Genomic DNA, 14557 nt, shown 5'->3' with positions numbered 1-14557 from the left:
GCCAGACTTGCACACGGCAAGGAAACAAGAAACGAGACACAGGAGTTGGGAGGGTGCCGAAGCCCAATAGACCAAAAACAAAACCCCACAAACACTCAAGAGAAGAGAAAGTTAGCAGCTTGGGTGTGCGGATAGGAGGAGATGAGGCCAGAGGATATAGAAGAAGCGAGGGGAGTGGATCACAGAAGAAGATCAGAAGAAAACAACACCCGGGGCATGCCAGGAACAGCAAGAACACAGCAGAAGGCGGGAAAGCAAGTGCAGACGTGAGGCACAGTTGCTGCTGGCGGTTGGTGACCACGGACTGACCACGGACTGGAGGAGAAAGAGAAGAGAGGAGGAGAGGATGTGAGGAGGAGAGCAGAGCAACGCAGAAGGTGAGGGCAGGGGAAGAGAGATGGCAGTGGCAGACACGACGTGCGGTTAAGCCCCACTGCGACCTTGGGCAAGCAGCAGGCTTGGTAACAACACGGTATGGTACTGTGTAATCGCTATATTCCTGTACGGTAACTCTGGTAAGGCGTCGTTCGCCTTTCCGCGGCTCTGCCTGTCTGTGCCTTGTTGCATTTTCCCTGGTTACGCGTGGCTGGTTTCTGACAGCAAAAGATGTATGTACAGGTTCATGCTACCACCGCTTTTGATTGGCGACTATAAAGGTATCTGGTACTTCTGGCTCCCATCGCCCGGCGCCTACTGGTTTGTTGACAGGGCGGTATTGATTGTCCTTTCGTTGTTTGGCCTCTGGCGGCCAACCCACTCAATGGAATGAGAGGATCTCTCTATCTATGCATGTCCTATGTGTGGAGCAGTATTCTCGATTCTGGGACCCCAGTTCCATGCATCTTGTTGCCCTCCCCACGGGCTCTGCTTCCTCCTTGTCAAGGTTTAAGGTTTGGTATCCCAGCGGCTGGGGCGTCTCATGGCTCCAACCGAGGCTGTCCCGCGATCTCTCGCCGAAACCTTTTCCATTCTTATTTGATATTTTGACCATCCAAATACGTTTTGACGCGTATAAGCCCCCTTCTTCGAGCTTATCGACTGAAAATCAAACTACACCGGGTGTTCAATAACTATTGCATATCTGACCCTGGATTAAACAATACAATATACTTGGTTCCTACTCTTGGCTGATATGTTCTGTTTTTTTCCCCCTTGCCTGCTGAAAATAGACAAAACATTGACTACATCGGGATGGAAAGGAAGGCTTTCTTCGAATTTTGCATAGATTGCACATCCTTTCTAAGGAGCATTTTTCTTCTACATATACCCTCCAGATGCAAGGCTCGACAGCTGCATATCAAGCAGTTTCAGCATCGTAAATATATCCAATGCACCTTTGGTTTCTTAGTTATACTCCTGTCTCATGCTTCTCTCCAGAAGATATCTAGAAGATATCTCGTCAACGGCGCCAACGGCGCCGGCGTGCTGAATTCGTTATGCCGCCAGGATGCGCCCTTTCAAGGTCGTTCTCTGATCTGAATAGTGGGGGCATGATTGCCTTATGGTTCTGATGTAATACCAAGCATCTCTAAGCAGTTATCTGTGGTTATTGTATATTTTTCTCTAAGCGGGTCCTCGTAATCGTTTCGAGATTGCTGCTCGTTCCATCCAAGGAATATCAATTTCTTTATGTTTTCTTCTTCGATTCTTATAGCAACGTCAAAATGGAAATGAAAATGGTAAAAATATGACTTTGATTGACCATCAACACTCCGTTCAGCTATGCATTCTTGCCTCATTTTCTCATTTCTTTTATTCCCGGGACTTTGATGTCTCAGAGGCGATTCTGCTCTAACGGGCGATAGTAACAACTAATTTTATGTTAAAACACCGTTCTTTGGAACAAAAGGAAAAACATCCATTCAAGACCTCCATTATATCTATGGAGAAGATGACATATTATTAAAAAGGCCTTGACTTCACATTTTCATGTTATGGGTGCTTGTTCTCCTAGTTGATTGTCTTGATGATTAAAGAAAGGACTGGTATAAATAGTCGCCTATCTTTTGTCTCTTCTTTATTCACATTCACACCACACGCCATCCATTTCCCTACCTGTCTTCCACTTCGCTTTGTTTTCCTTCAACTCCACTTCAGCATCTCCATCTCTCATCCGCATTCTTTTGTCAGATTGTGAATATCCTACAAAAAGTCTGGAAATCCCAGATCCCCATCACTGCTCCCCTTCTATTGCTGCACCTTGCAGAACTTCTCCAAGACAAGCTTGTCCTGGCTTCAACTCTCCTTTAACCCCTCAACTCACAGCATCCCCAAATGCCCATAGCTCTCTCGATCTGCACTATTGATCATATCTTATCATTTTTTTAACTTCATCAAGGCCCCATCAAACAAATGGCACGCGTCATCTTCACTGGTGCAGTCCAGCAGACAGCGGGAACAAAGATGGCATCCAAGACACCTGGCGTGAGCACTACAACTGTCATGCAAGCCTCAGCACAGAAAGAAAAGCAGAAGCAGCAAGCCCAGGCCATAACACAAGACCAGAGCCTGGCCTTAGTCCAGATCATGCTTCATGCCTCTGTTAGTTATAAACTCCCTTACCACACTGGTTCTGATGATGCTTGGACGGGGCTTATTAGCTAACATATGCCCACCACTCCCTTGTCTCCTATAACAACCCAGTTTGGCACCTTGTTCTACCTGAGGTAAGACTCCTCAACTCTCTTTCCAGTTGTCGACCATTTGGAAGACGGAAAACGAGTCGACGTGGCTGAATGAAGGGGAAGAAAGTATACGTATCTTCCCCTTTTCTTTACCTTCTTCTTCCCATTACTGACTCTTCTCTCTTGTGATCTTTTTTGCTTTTTTCTTTTGTCCAGAGAGTTTTTACCTCTAGACTGCTTCGATGAACGTGATCTCTTGAAGCTCTCGAAACCGGATTCATTCATGTCATATGCCAACTTTGTCGAAGGAGGAAGCGCAGGAGACAAGCTGGGCACCAATGGGGCAGGTTACACTTCTAATCATAACAACAGGAGAAATATCCAGGAGAGACGCGCACAACCGTTGAAGATTATCGTGCGCGGCAAGAATCCGAAGGCGGATAAGTTGCTTGATCTTCTTGTACGTGCTGAAAGTTCTTTGCTACCTTTCTAACTTCCTCTCTTTCTATCTTTCTATCTTTGCGTTTTTCTTTGGCTCTTATGCTTTCTATCTGCTGCTTAACTATTTTGTGTGTCTAGGAACACGGGATATTCGACGCCATTGAGAAGAGCTTCCTGGAAGCGGTGCAGATGACCGTTTTCGTGGACAAAACGGAATCCTCGCACGTGCTGGAAAGCTATACATTCACTTTCAAGTATATCGGGGGATGTAAACAAAAAGGGGCTGGCGATGATATCGGCAAGAGGTTATCTAGTGTCGTCCTCGAATCGACAGGTTGTACAGCGGATATGAAAACGGTCAGGACGGCACGGCGTGGCTTGGAGATGATCGTTCGCCGCCTGATTACGCTGAGTGCGTTTTTACCTATGCTCCCGAGTATGTGTTCTAAAACAATCTTTTCTTTTCTTTTCTTTTCTTTTCTTTTCTTTTCTTTTCTTCTTGCTTTTGCTAAAGAACAGTTAATGTCCAATTGCTAAAGGGTTTTTAATCTGTTAGGCGAACGGTACATGGAAATACATCTCTTTTACACTGAGGGTTCCCCTCCGGAATACGAACCCCCTGGATTCAAGACCGCTGAGCATAACGACCTGTTATTCGCGCAGAATGAGCTGTGGTCGAGGGAAACGCAGTCGTGTGGTGCAATGGAGACGGGGATCCACAGGTATTTATGATATATTACAAGCAGCATATTTTCATCCTTTCATCTGTCCTTGTATCAACATATGCACCGGCGAGCTAATATTACCTTTCTTCCCGCGTTTGAAGTGTTGGGTTAAAGATTAGTTCTTTGAAATGGTCTGGGACGGACTACCCGAGCTCGGAATATGTACCTGAAATCCCAGCAGACATTGGGTATAGCGATAGAGTTCGCCGTGATGAAGATATCGGTATTAGTGACGTGGATACCGCCGTTCGGGATCTTGGATTGTCGACTCAAGGTTCGTTTTGTGTGGATTTCTAGGAAATATGTGAATATTTCCTTCGATACGTGGGCTGATAAAATTACGGGTTTAAAATAGAAAGCAGCCAGGTTTCTACTCAGACCCGCCAAGATGAAGCTCTTAAAAGAGATTTGCAGAAAATGATTCCGGTATTTGATATTATATGTTTCTCGGATGAATATGGCGACAATTTGTTGAAATCCAGGCGGCTAACTTCAAAAAATTCTGTCCATTTATAGCTGGCAACTTCGACCCCTGACAGTGATTTCATTCCAACTCAGAGGAACCCTGACCCCCTCCAAGCTGCAACAGCAAAACCGCAGCTCTCTCAAGTCAAAATTTTACAATTGGGAGCGCGGAACCAGGTGTTAGATTCACTTCGATATGATCAGAACAAGGAACGTTCAGGTCCTTGCCACCCTGGAATCGTCCGTTGTGAGTGTGGATCGAACTCAGACAGTCCCAGCATGGTACGTCCATATCCCCAAGGTAACATAAGCGTAAACTAACTTCATTCATTACCACTTTTACATCAGCTCCAATGCGCCTTCTGCAAAACTCGGCAGCATCCGACCTGTTACGGGTTCGCCCATGCGCAGGATCCAGCCATCCCAGAAACTCAGGCATGTTACAAATGTCTGCTGGAACCGCAAGAAAGAGACCTGGTGCAGGATATGCGGACGCTGGTTTTGCTGCGTCGGGCTCTTTTGGTCATTGTCGAAGAGGGCTATCCGAATCGCGTTCGCGATTTTGCTCAGAAGTTGAGTACGTAAATTGATCATTGCAAACCCCATGGTTGGGCGAATGCTTGATGCTAACGAAAAGGAAACTCGCTCTTTTCTTTCTTTTCTTCGTGCAGATTGCAACGGCCAGACAATTGTCCAGATTACGGATATGTTGAGGAAGCAGGGTTTTCTGCTCGCAACCCCCGGCCTCCAAGTCAAAGGGGTTCTTGGAAAAGGGGCTTCCGAAGTTCACCCTGTCCACTGAACCCGCGATTAAGGAGAGGCTTCGGAATGAGATCTTCAATCCTCTCGCGAAAATATCACATCATGTATGTTTTATTTTTCATTTTTCGTTCGTGTTCGGGCCAGGCACAGATGGAAATAAATGTGTTCGTGATGTTGATTTCTTTACCCTCGTTTTGTTCTACAGTACAACCTATCGGATAATAAGAATGGACACACAGTGCAGCGTGACGGCAGCGTCGAACACTCATCATCGGATGTTTCAACAGATGTTCTGTCAGTCGAGGAGGTGCCCCGTGACAGGTAAGTCAATGCTATATTCAAGCCGCCAAAACAAACCAAAAAGAGCGTACCATTTTGTGTTTTGGCGATTAGGCACAGCGCTCTGATTTCAAGCTACAGCCCTGGCTACGAACAGCGTTGCCGCGAACGCAGGAATGGTGGAATAGCCGGTGCAGTCGGCGCAATGCCTACCCCCGAAGCGAATGAGATCCGAAGTGCATGGAAGACACTCGGGTCGAGCCTGGATTTTGCAAAACCGGTGCAGCCTAAGGGTAATTCTCAGTCCCCGATCCAGGCGCAGGTGCAAGCGCAGATGCAGGCTCAGAAGCAGAAGCAAAAACGCAGTATCATGGGCACCGAATTGGGCTCTGGGATTGCCTGTGGTGCCGATGGGGAGGATCAGGCGCGCCAAAGTTTCAACGGTATACAGACGCAGACCCGTCCAGCTGAGTGGGTGCGGGATGGGAATGACCTTGGCAGTGATTACGGCAACGGCGAGGGAATTGTCGTGAGCGGCTCGGAGGGGGAGAACGGTTATAACCGTCGCAAGAGAGTGAGGTTGAGTAAGCTCGGGAGTCCGATTAGTATCTTTGAGCCTAGTAGCGAGAGTGGAGTGGGAAGTGGGAGCGAAGGTGAAGATGGTAGTTTGTGTGAAAGTGCAAGTGTGTGAAGGATTAGAAGGAGGTGCGTTATCTTTTACCCTTTCAGTATTTCTTGCTTGGGTGGGGGTTTAAGGAGCGGGAAAAGGAGTGAGTATGTTCATGGAGGATGCGTGTGGGACTGCTGCTGATATCGCCCCTATTTTCATTCTTATTATTGTTCTTAATCTTGCGCCACGCACCCCTTTTCAAATTCTTCTCCATCGCTTTCAACGCATTTATAAGCAATGTTGCTCCGTGTTTTCAATAATCATCTGTCACCAACTCCCCATTGTTTTCCGATCTCCCAGATCTACATGTACTCTATCCCCGCAACGCTCAACGTTTGAGTAAATCTCAATCGTATATTTCTGAGCATTTTCTTTGCTGTCCTCTTTCTTTTTTTCGTCTTCTTTTTCTATTTTTTCTTTTTAATCCTTGCGGAACGTGATGTGCATATCCATGTCTCATCTGATGGTGGCAAGGTGTATCGTTTTCATGTGTTATTGTGTCAAGAAAGATGCTGTTTTCAAAATGCGGGGGAAAACAAAAATAAAGCAAAATACGATGAGAAAAGAGCAGCAAGTGATGAAATCTTCTTAGTCTTATTCTTATTCTTCCGCTTCCGCTTCTTCCCCACATTGTCCGCCCTTTGTCCTACTTCGTGAACATCCGGTTCCGGCTCCAGCACCTCGCGTCCTCCTCTTTATAGCTACACCGTGGGAGAAGCATTTGAATTTATTCTGAACCTTGAACCAGCATGCAAGGGGGGGGGCAAGGTAACACAATCCCCTCCCCCTTTCTTATGCCCCGCATCTTCCCTTCCCCATCTTAACCCCCCATCTTAACCCCTGTCAATCCCGGACCTCTCACTCGAATATAAGCGAGGTTCAAGAGGGAAGGGGACTAGAAGGGAGCCTAAGGAGAGAATCAGGGATTGATTCATTACGCAGTAGATATCTCGTACCCTGTACGAGTCTGGACTGGTGGGGAAATGATGAGATTTTGAAAGCGGGGAGAGATGGTGAGTTAACTTGAGAGTAATAACTGTACAGTACATTGCTCTGTGCAGGGTCTGGGATGCTGGAGAGTTGTGTTTTCTTAAACAATCCGGGGCAAGCAGTAGTACTAGCACCTACGGATGTTTAAATTTTAAATTCTTATTTTTAATTTCCGTTGCATCTGTTATGTTTGGGGAGGGGTTTGTATCTTTTAAGCAGTTAGTTACCTCTACATACCTCGGTATAAAGAAAGATATTATACAAGTAGATGGGTAGTTAGGTCCGAGGTATCGATCATACAGAGTACAGACAGAGAAATCCATTATCTATCTATTTTATTTATCAACTCCACACTCCCATGACATTTCTTCTCATGCCTCACAGTCAGCACACGGCCAACGGTTAAGGCCAACACAGCTTCCTCCATTAGTGTTCATTCATGAGTAGCATTCGGCGCGCGTGGCTCAAAGGGCTATGCAATGATCATTGCGCTGAATTTTGCGACAATAGTTAGACTCCAGCCTGATAGTTTAGGAGTTAAGGTGGCAAATTGGTGGGATGAAGGAATCTTTTGAGGATTTTACAACGGACAGATTGATTGTTCACGATGAAGGATGTGCTTCCTCCTTTGCCTTTTGCCCAACCCCCGTGCCAATGCTATCATATCAATTTTTGCTTTATTCCGGGAGCCCCTTCTCTCTCTCTCTCTCCCCGCCTCCCTTTTGTTTTTTGTGTGTGCACAGCTGATTTTGAAGTGTCGAGCTTAAACAACTTAGTGATCAAACTTCAGTAGAGGATGAAGAGAAAAGAAAAGAAAAGAAAAAATACGTGGTCGGACTTTGAGAGCGTCATGATTTGCCGACGATCACTGATCAGTGCTTACTTCGCAGTGTGATGTTCATAGAAAGCCTCCAATGGGGGAAACTATTGAAAGGTGGATGTGCAGCAGCGACAGGCAGTGGCAAATCGTGTTTTGTTTCTACTCTGTACGGAGTACCGTATACGACTATCTATCAACTCCCGGACTCTCAGGTTCTGCGCTGGTCTGCTCGTCTGTCCAAGTACTTTGTACACCACCTATCATAGTAACTATCACGGTTTGGCATGGAATTGCAATTCCCTGCGAGCAGAAAGAAATTAGCAGCCATCGCCTTCGCTCGCCTTTAGACTCTGCCGAGGAGAGAAACCCCAGTCCATGCCAGGGTCTGCCAGCCTCTCCCGTGCTGTATCAATAATATCTTTCGAATGACATTCATGCATGGAGGACATCAACATGGAAAGAATAATGGTTAGGCTGTTCGAGTCGGGGTAATCTGAGCTGGGGAAGCGGGGATGTGCAGCACATCGTAATATCGAGCAGTGAACTAACGAAGATGATAATATTGGCTGTTCCCTTGCACGATTTCTCTGCAGTATATCCAAGGATGTTGTTCATCAGGGGCACACTCTCTCAGCTCTACCCTTTCGTGTCCATGCGTGAACTGGCATACTACGTTAAAAGGAGAAACGAGAAACGACATGGAAGACGGTCTGTCGGTTTCATCCCCCAGCGCATACAAACCCACCCCAGAGCTCAAGAGTAACTCCTGCACAGGCATTGGAATTTCATGCAGCAAACTCCAGCGCCGGATGGCTAGACAAAGGGACAGGGATGAGGCTAATTATACCCGGCCAAGAGCCACTAAATATTTTATAGGTGGAGTGCATACATACACCTTTCATTACGCCGCGTACATACAAAATAACCATGTCATCAAGAGAGATACAGGTATGTATACTGCTGGTAGCTAACTACATATATTAGATAGTTACTATCAACTTTTCTATACTGATATAATCACTTTCAGAGGTTCATATCTTTCTATTATATAGTGTACTGGTATACAAAGCTATTATAGCTTCTAGCTGTTATTATAATCAGCACTGCTAGACAGTTCCAAGGAATCAATCTTCCACATTCATCATAAATCTATACAAGAGCTAATAACTATGATAGAAAGAAGGGGAATATATATATATACTATCTCAAGTTAGCTTATACGTTTGCAACTATTTTATAGCTGTGGTTCTCATACTATGCTGTGACTGGCAACCACAGTGTATAGATGATGGAATGGATGACCACGGCCACCACATCACCACATCCGCAGGTATATATATATCACTATGAGCACAATCATTTAACAAATGATTATGTTGGCTTTTTGCTATGAATAACCTAGTGGTCATAGTGCTATCTTATCACATAGATATCTTACTTTCATGTAGTTCATATATTATAATAATAGATCTGATGGAGGTGGAAGGTTGGTTTATTGCAACGATCTAGCAAGCGATAGGGACTGATCATGTTTAGTACTGGTATTGATGATATGATATCTATCAATATCTATCAATATATGGATATATCGGTGGTATCTAAGATAATATCTAGGCTGATATGGTATGATATCTATTGACGATATGATAGTTGGCTACTCCGTACCAGCGCCATATATCTCTTCAATGACATGGTTATTTTGTATGTAATGGAGGTTGTCTGCAAATATCTATAAAAAATTAGCGGCTCTTGTCCGAGTGTAATTATCCATCCCCAATTCCACGAAACCAACCCATCCAAAGGATTTCCCCCTGATCTCCCCTGTAAGTCATGGATGATGACGAGATTTGAAATAACGACAAACAACCCTCGAAAGTGTAGCCCGCATCCAAGCTGGCCGGGGTGATTGTTAGCAGCAAGTGGCGTCGCAGCGCTATTGAAGCGTCCGCCATTATTCGGCGTTGGATGCGGTGGAGCTCCACATTTCTGGCCCACGGTGATTATTCGATACTTGGCAGAGGATTCTCTTCTTTCTTTCTTCGATTCTGCATGAAATGGCTGTGAAGTTTAACTGCCGTTTTTATGTCTTGGACGGACAGGAGGCTAGGTATCTCATTGAACCCAACAGAGCTGTTGGAGCTCCGGCATTTAACAATCTTTCTTCCTCTTCGAGTGCTCGCTCCTTTTCCTTTACAATTCTGAAATTCCGTGATGGCCCCACAGGATACAGGGCCCATATTACAGTACATGCAACCTCTCTATCTGGGGCCTAGCTAGTTGTCGGTTATCACCAAGAATCGTGACTTGATCTGCTTCCTCGCGTTCTTCTCGCGTGTTCCTCATTTTCTTCGCGGTCTCTCTTTGTCGCTCTTGTCCTCTCCTCCCTCCAGCTGTTGTATCTCTGAAGCAGCGTCAACAGGGCCAGTTACTCGCTGTGCCACCCGCATCATCTGGACTCCCACGCTGCCAGCCTTCCTCCGGTCTCGCTGTCCTCCCGTGGTTCTCAGCTGGTTTTTTTCTTTTGGGCGATCTCGCCCAGTTAGGTTCGTCGAATCGTCTCCTGTGGAACCATTCCTTCGTGGTGCGCCTGTGGTGCGCCTGTTCCTGGGACCTTCTTCCGGTAAACACTCCGTTGAAATCATAGCAATTCGCAGTAATAACTTCACTCTTTCGCCTTTCGGGGATTTTCTATTCTTTATTTCTACGACGGCTATCAGCGCCTTCTTTTGTTTTGCGTTTTAGCTTTTTATCACTCCCTATTATCCATCTTTGCCTGGTCTGCTCCATAAAATGGTATGGTCAGACAGATATGACAGTCTTTTCCATCTTTTAAATAACGGTCAGGAAAAGAGCCCAAAAAAAAAAGGGGGGGAAAGCAAAAGGAAAAGAAAACGACCTTCTAGCTCCTTACATCTGGAAGCGCATTGATTTCCCAACTCTCAACTCCCTCCATATTTTCTTTTTCGTTGTCTGATGCAGGAAGAAAGCCAGCAAACGGGTTTGGCTCGGCAAGTAATCAATTGTCTGGAAAAAGCAAAGAAACCCTGGTCGCAACCAGGGCGAGGGTGACGAGGATGGCCCAATACCAACCGGCAGTGCCTCAACGCTTATCTAGTATCTCACCTTCTCCAACCGCAAAAATATCCCTCCAATCCAACATTCCTCCTCCGTCCGGCCTTGATGGGCTCATTTCGCAGCATCCACCGGAGCGCCGCAGATACACCGCAAATAACAATATCATCGTCGATCATGACTTTCTGACTAAATTCGGCAGGACAGTGCGGACAGCAAGACAGATTGAAATACCGCCTCCCCCCTCAGCGACCAACAGAGGTGGAAGAACGGGAGGAGCAATCAATGGAAATCTGAACATTGGGATCGCAGAGACTGGTTCCACCTCGCAGAGACAATTGCGTCCAAGGGCCTCATCACCTATATTGGGCCAGCAATATCAAACTCACCTTCACGAGCCGCTCCCGTCCTTTCACGCAAAGACTCGCCCTACCCTGCGCCAGCCCCACCCTTCAACCATCCGCTCATCTCGTGATCCTTTGAAACCTCTTACAGTTGTTCCACAGCACGCGCAGGTGCAGGCGCAGACCCAAACGCCGACCCAGGCCCTCAAGAACACACAGAAACAAACAGCGGAACCGTTTTCGTCCAGGAATTTGGCGCTTCGAAGCAAGACCTATTCTCCCAATTCGCCGACCGAGTCTACTTTGGCAAACTCCTCTGATCGCTTGCAGGGATACTTGCAAGACCAGCAGGAGGAGGTGGAGTCGGCTTCATTGCCACTGTCAAAACCCAAGCCTCGCCCCCCTATGATTGATCTGTCGAAGCTTTTTCCTAAACCTAGCGATCCTTCCGTCCACCGTGACGTGCCGCTATTATCCCCCAATCGGATGACAATGTCACCATCACCCGTTTCTCTATTGTCAGATGCCTCATCGTTCGGTGCCCAGCAGCGGAAACTTGGCAGCATACATCAAACAGTGAATAAATTGACTAAGTCACCTAGTAGCAAAAAATTGTCGGCTCTTCGCAAGCAGTATGAACATCAGCTACGTCAGCAGGGACGCCAAAATTCTGCGCCGTCACCAGATTTCCCAGCAGAGCATCAGTCCCACAGTTTATATGAAGGGCAACAACAGCCACTGCCATCAGAACCTTCGACCCCGCGCATCTCTCATATTCCGTCCCAGCAGCCCGCCGTGAAAAAGGAGAAAGAACATTTTTTTCAACTTGGGAGACGAGAGAGGAAACGGCGCGAGGAGGAGCAACAGAGGCAGATCCAGCAGGAAGAAGAGCAAATTCGCCAACGCCAGAAACAGGAGCGAAAGGACCGAGAACGCAAGCAACGGGAACAGCTTGAACGAGAACAGCAGCAGAGGAAGCAGGAACAGATGCAACAAGAAAAGGAGCAGTATTTTCAACGCCAGAACCGTGAAAAAAAACGCCGGGAGGAACAGAAGAAGAGAAAGGAGGAGCCAGACCAATATCAACAGCGCAAGACGGAAGCGCAAAACCAACGGGAGGAGGCGCAACGGCAGGTACAGCAGCAACTGCAGTTAAAACAACAGCGGCAAGAGGAGTTACAGTCGCAACATTACCAATTCCCATTCCACGAGAAGCGCACAAACCAACAAAGGAAACCCGCTGTCGAGTGGTTCGATGGGCCAGAGGGTCAGGTTAGTAATAGTGATGACGACAATGCTGAAGGCGACGAGCGCATCGACTATAGCGTCCAAGATTTTCATTCTGTACAGCAGTCCACATATCGGGAGTCTGCCTATTCCCGTGGCAGTAGTAATCGGGTTAGCATGCAATCAAATGGTATGAGTGGGACTTCAAGAGCCTCAAGCCGAACGCTGATACTGTCTCCGGCGCCCGAACAAGCGAAGAAAGCCACACCCGAACTCCGTAACACTAGCCCCTTGTTCACTCCTGGAGCCAGCCGATTCAATTCCTTTTTTAATGACTGGGACCTTAGCAGCACCAGCGCCACTCCACCTAGTGTAGGATCACCGACTACCGCCCTCGGTAGATTGTCCAAAAAGAGCAGCAAGCTCACTCTAAACAAATCAGACCTTAACGAGTCTAGTGTGCTTTGTCTTTCGTCCTCAGAAGATGAAGCTGACGAGGAAGAAGCAGAGGCACATAAGCCGTTCCAGCGGCACGTTATTCGTGATAGCATTGGCACGATCGACGAAGGCGCGTCCGAAATTTTCATTGCAAAAGCCGTTTCCGCCCCTCGCAGTTCCTCCGTGCCCAGAGTCCGAAACACAAGCCTTCCCCCTCCGCGAATTTCGCGTGACCGCTCATCTTCCTCGAACGTCAGACTCCCTAGTTACCGCCCTTCGAATGGAATCCACACCATCTCTGAGCCAGATAGTGCGCCTGCGCACGGCCCCTTCACATCCGCCTCGACCACGGCCAACATCAACACTTCGCCATTCGATTTTCAATTACCAGTCTCTCGCCCCCTGAATAGTATAAAATCCATCAACCGTCGCAGTCGTGTCATTGCTGTGACTAGACAAGAAGAACAACTCCTTGAAGTAATAAGACAGCGCGGCGGGAACATGCCTCCTAATTTCCCACTCATTGACCTGCCCAACACCGCAGCTTCTATCGCACACACAATGCCAAAACACAAAACCTCGACTACATCCTCAAGCTTGAACACCGCCACCGCCACCACCACCACCACTCACGCATTCCGAAAATCCCCATCTCCGTCTACCAACCGCCCTCCCTCCAGCAAATATGGGGGCGAGAGCATTGGCGACACATCATTCCTAGCATTAAGCCCGGACTTCGCGCCTCCCCACACCAAACACCCAGACGGCACGTCCTCCGCCGGCAGCGACAGCTCCCGCTCCCGCCATGCCCTGTCGGTCTCGGACAGCGGTGGTGACCGTCAGTCCGACCCCTCACCGCGCGTTAGCCTCGTCCACTCAGACACGTTTCCCTCCCCCTCAACTAGCTGGGTTGCACCAAGCTCACCAACACAGAGACAGTATAACCATCAGCAGCAACAACAACGACAAGATCAACATCTCCAAGAAATTGCTAATCCCAATGGTGGCAGCCGCAGCAGCAGCAGCAGCAGCAGCAGGGGAAATCCACTTCACCCGCATCACCCCATGCTCATGCATCCACAGCCTCTATCCTCATACCCGCCAACATCATCGCCACTGGCATTGTCATTGTCGTCACCACCATCACCGTTTTCTTCACTCCATTCACCCTCACCGCCATCACCACTGTTATCCGCTCCTCCACAATTCCCATCCATCACCGCCGATACCGCCGAGGCCAAGGCCACTCTGGCGATCGACGTGGTGCTCCCGGTCGAGGAGACTAAGCGGCATTCGCGAACAAGGACGGATAGTAGTAGCGCGATGGTGTTTGGGGATGGGGAGGAGGGTGACAAGAGCGCTAGTCCCGTGGTGAATGACACCGAATTGCCCATCTGGGCGCTGGGGTGGAATGCGGAGACGCCTGGGTTGGCGGTTGTGCATTGATTGATATATGCGCGTTATTATACCTGTCTTCCTACCCTCCCTCTTTCTCTCACAGGGCTGGGTTGTACCGGACCACGCCGACCTTTTTATAGGTTAATTTTTGTTGGGGTCTTCAATGACATTTTTCAATTTCGGGAAGAGAAAACCCTGCTACTTGTATTACGGGGACATCTTCGTTATTGGCTTCATTCACATTTTTCAAATACATATCTGTCCAGGGTTTTGCTCTTTCCCTTTCGATGTTTTTTTCGTTC

The 14557-nt window shown here is 47.6% G+C and overlaps 3 protein-coding genes across 3 annotated transcripts; all 3 read left to right on the top strand.

Annotated features, from left to right (window-relative positions):
* Positions 1-2352: 2352 nt before the first annotated feature.
* On the top strand, positions 2353-5057 carry HCAG_05217 (predicted protein; the record flags this gene model as incomplete). Its single annotated transcript, XM_001539700.1, has 10 exons — positions 2353-2541; positions 2644-2666; positions 2997-3084; positions 3204-3477; positions 3622-3787; positions 3892-4064; positions 4146-4216; positions 4307-4537; positions 4604-4832; positions 4927-5057. 10 exons carry the CDS (start codon positions 2353-2355, stop codon positions 5055-5057), a joined length of 1575 nt encoding a protein of 524 aa, XP_001539750.1.
* A 444-nt stretch (positions 5058-5501) lies between these two features.
* Positions 5502-5987, top strand: HCAG_05216 (predicted protein; the record flags this gene model as incomplete). The annotated part of the gene is made up of 1 exon (XM_001539699.1): positions 5502-5987. One exon carries the CDS (start codon positions 5502-5504, stop codon positions 5985-5987), a length of 486 nt encoding a protein of 161 aa, XP_001539749.1.
* Positions 5988-10850: 4863 nt separating this feature from the next.
* HCAG_05215 (predicted protein) lies at positions 10851-14303 on the top strand (the record flags this gene model as incomplete). Its single annotated transcript, XM_001539698.1, has 1 exon — positions 10851-14303. One exon carries the CDS (start codon positions 10851-10853, stop codon positions 14301-14303), a length of 3453 nt encoding a protein of 1150 aa, XP_001539748.1.
* Between the last annotated feature and the right edge of the window lie 254 nt (positions 14304-14557).

This window comes from Histoplasma capsulatum, genomic scaffold, assembly GCF_000149585.1.
Source record: "Histoplasma capsulatum NAm1 scaffold_5 genomic scaffold, whole genome shotgun sequence".
Classification (NCBI taxonomy): domain Eukaryota; kingdom Fungi; phylum Ascomycota; class Eurotiomycetes; order Onygenales; family Ajellomycetaceae; genus Histoplasma; species Histoplasma mississippiense.
This window is presented reverse-complemented; position numbering and strand designations above follow the sequence as displayed.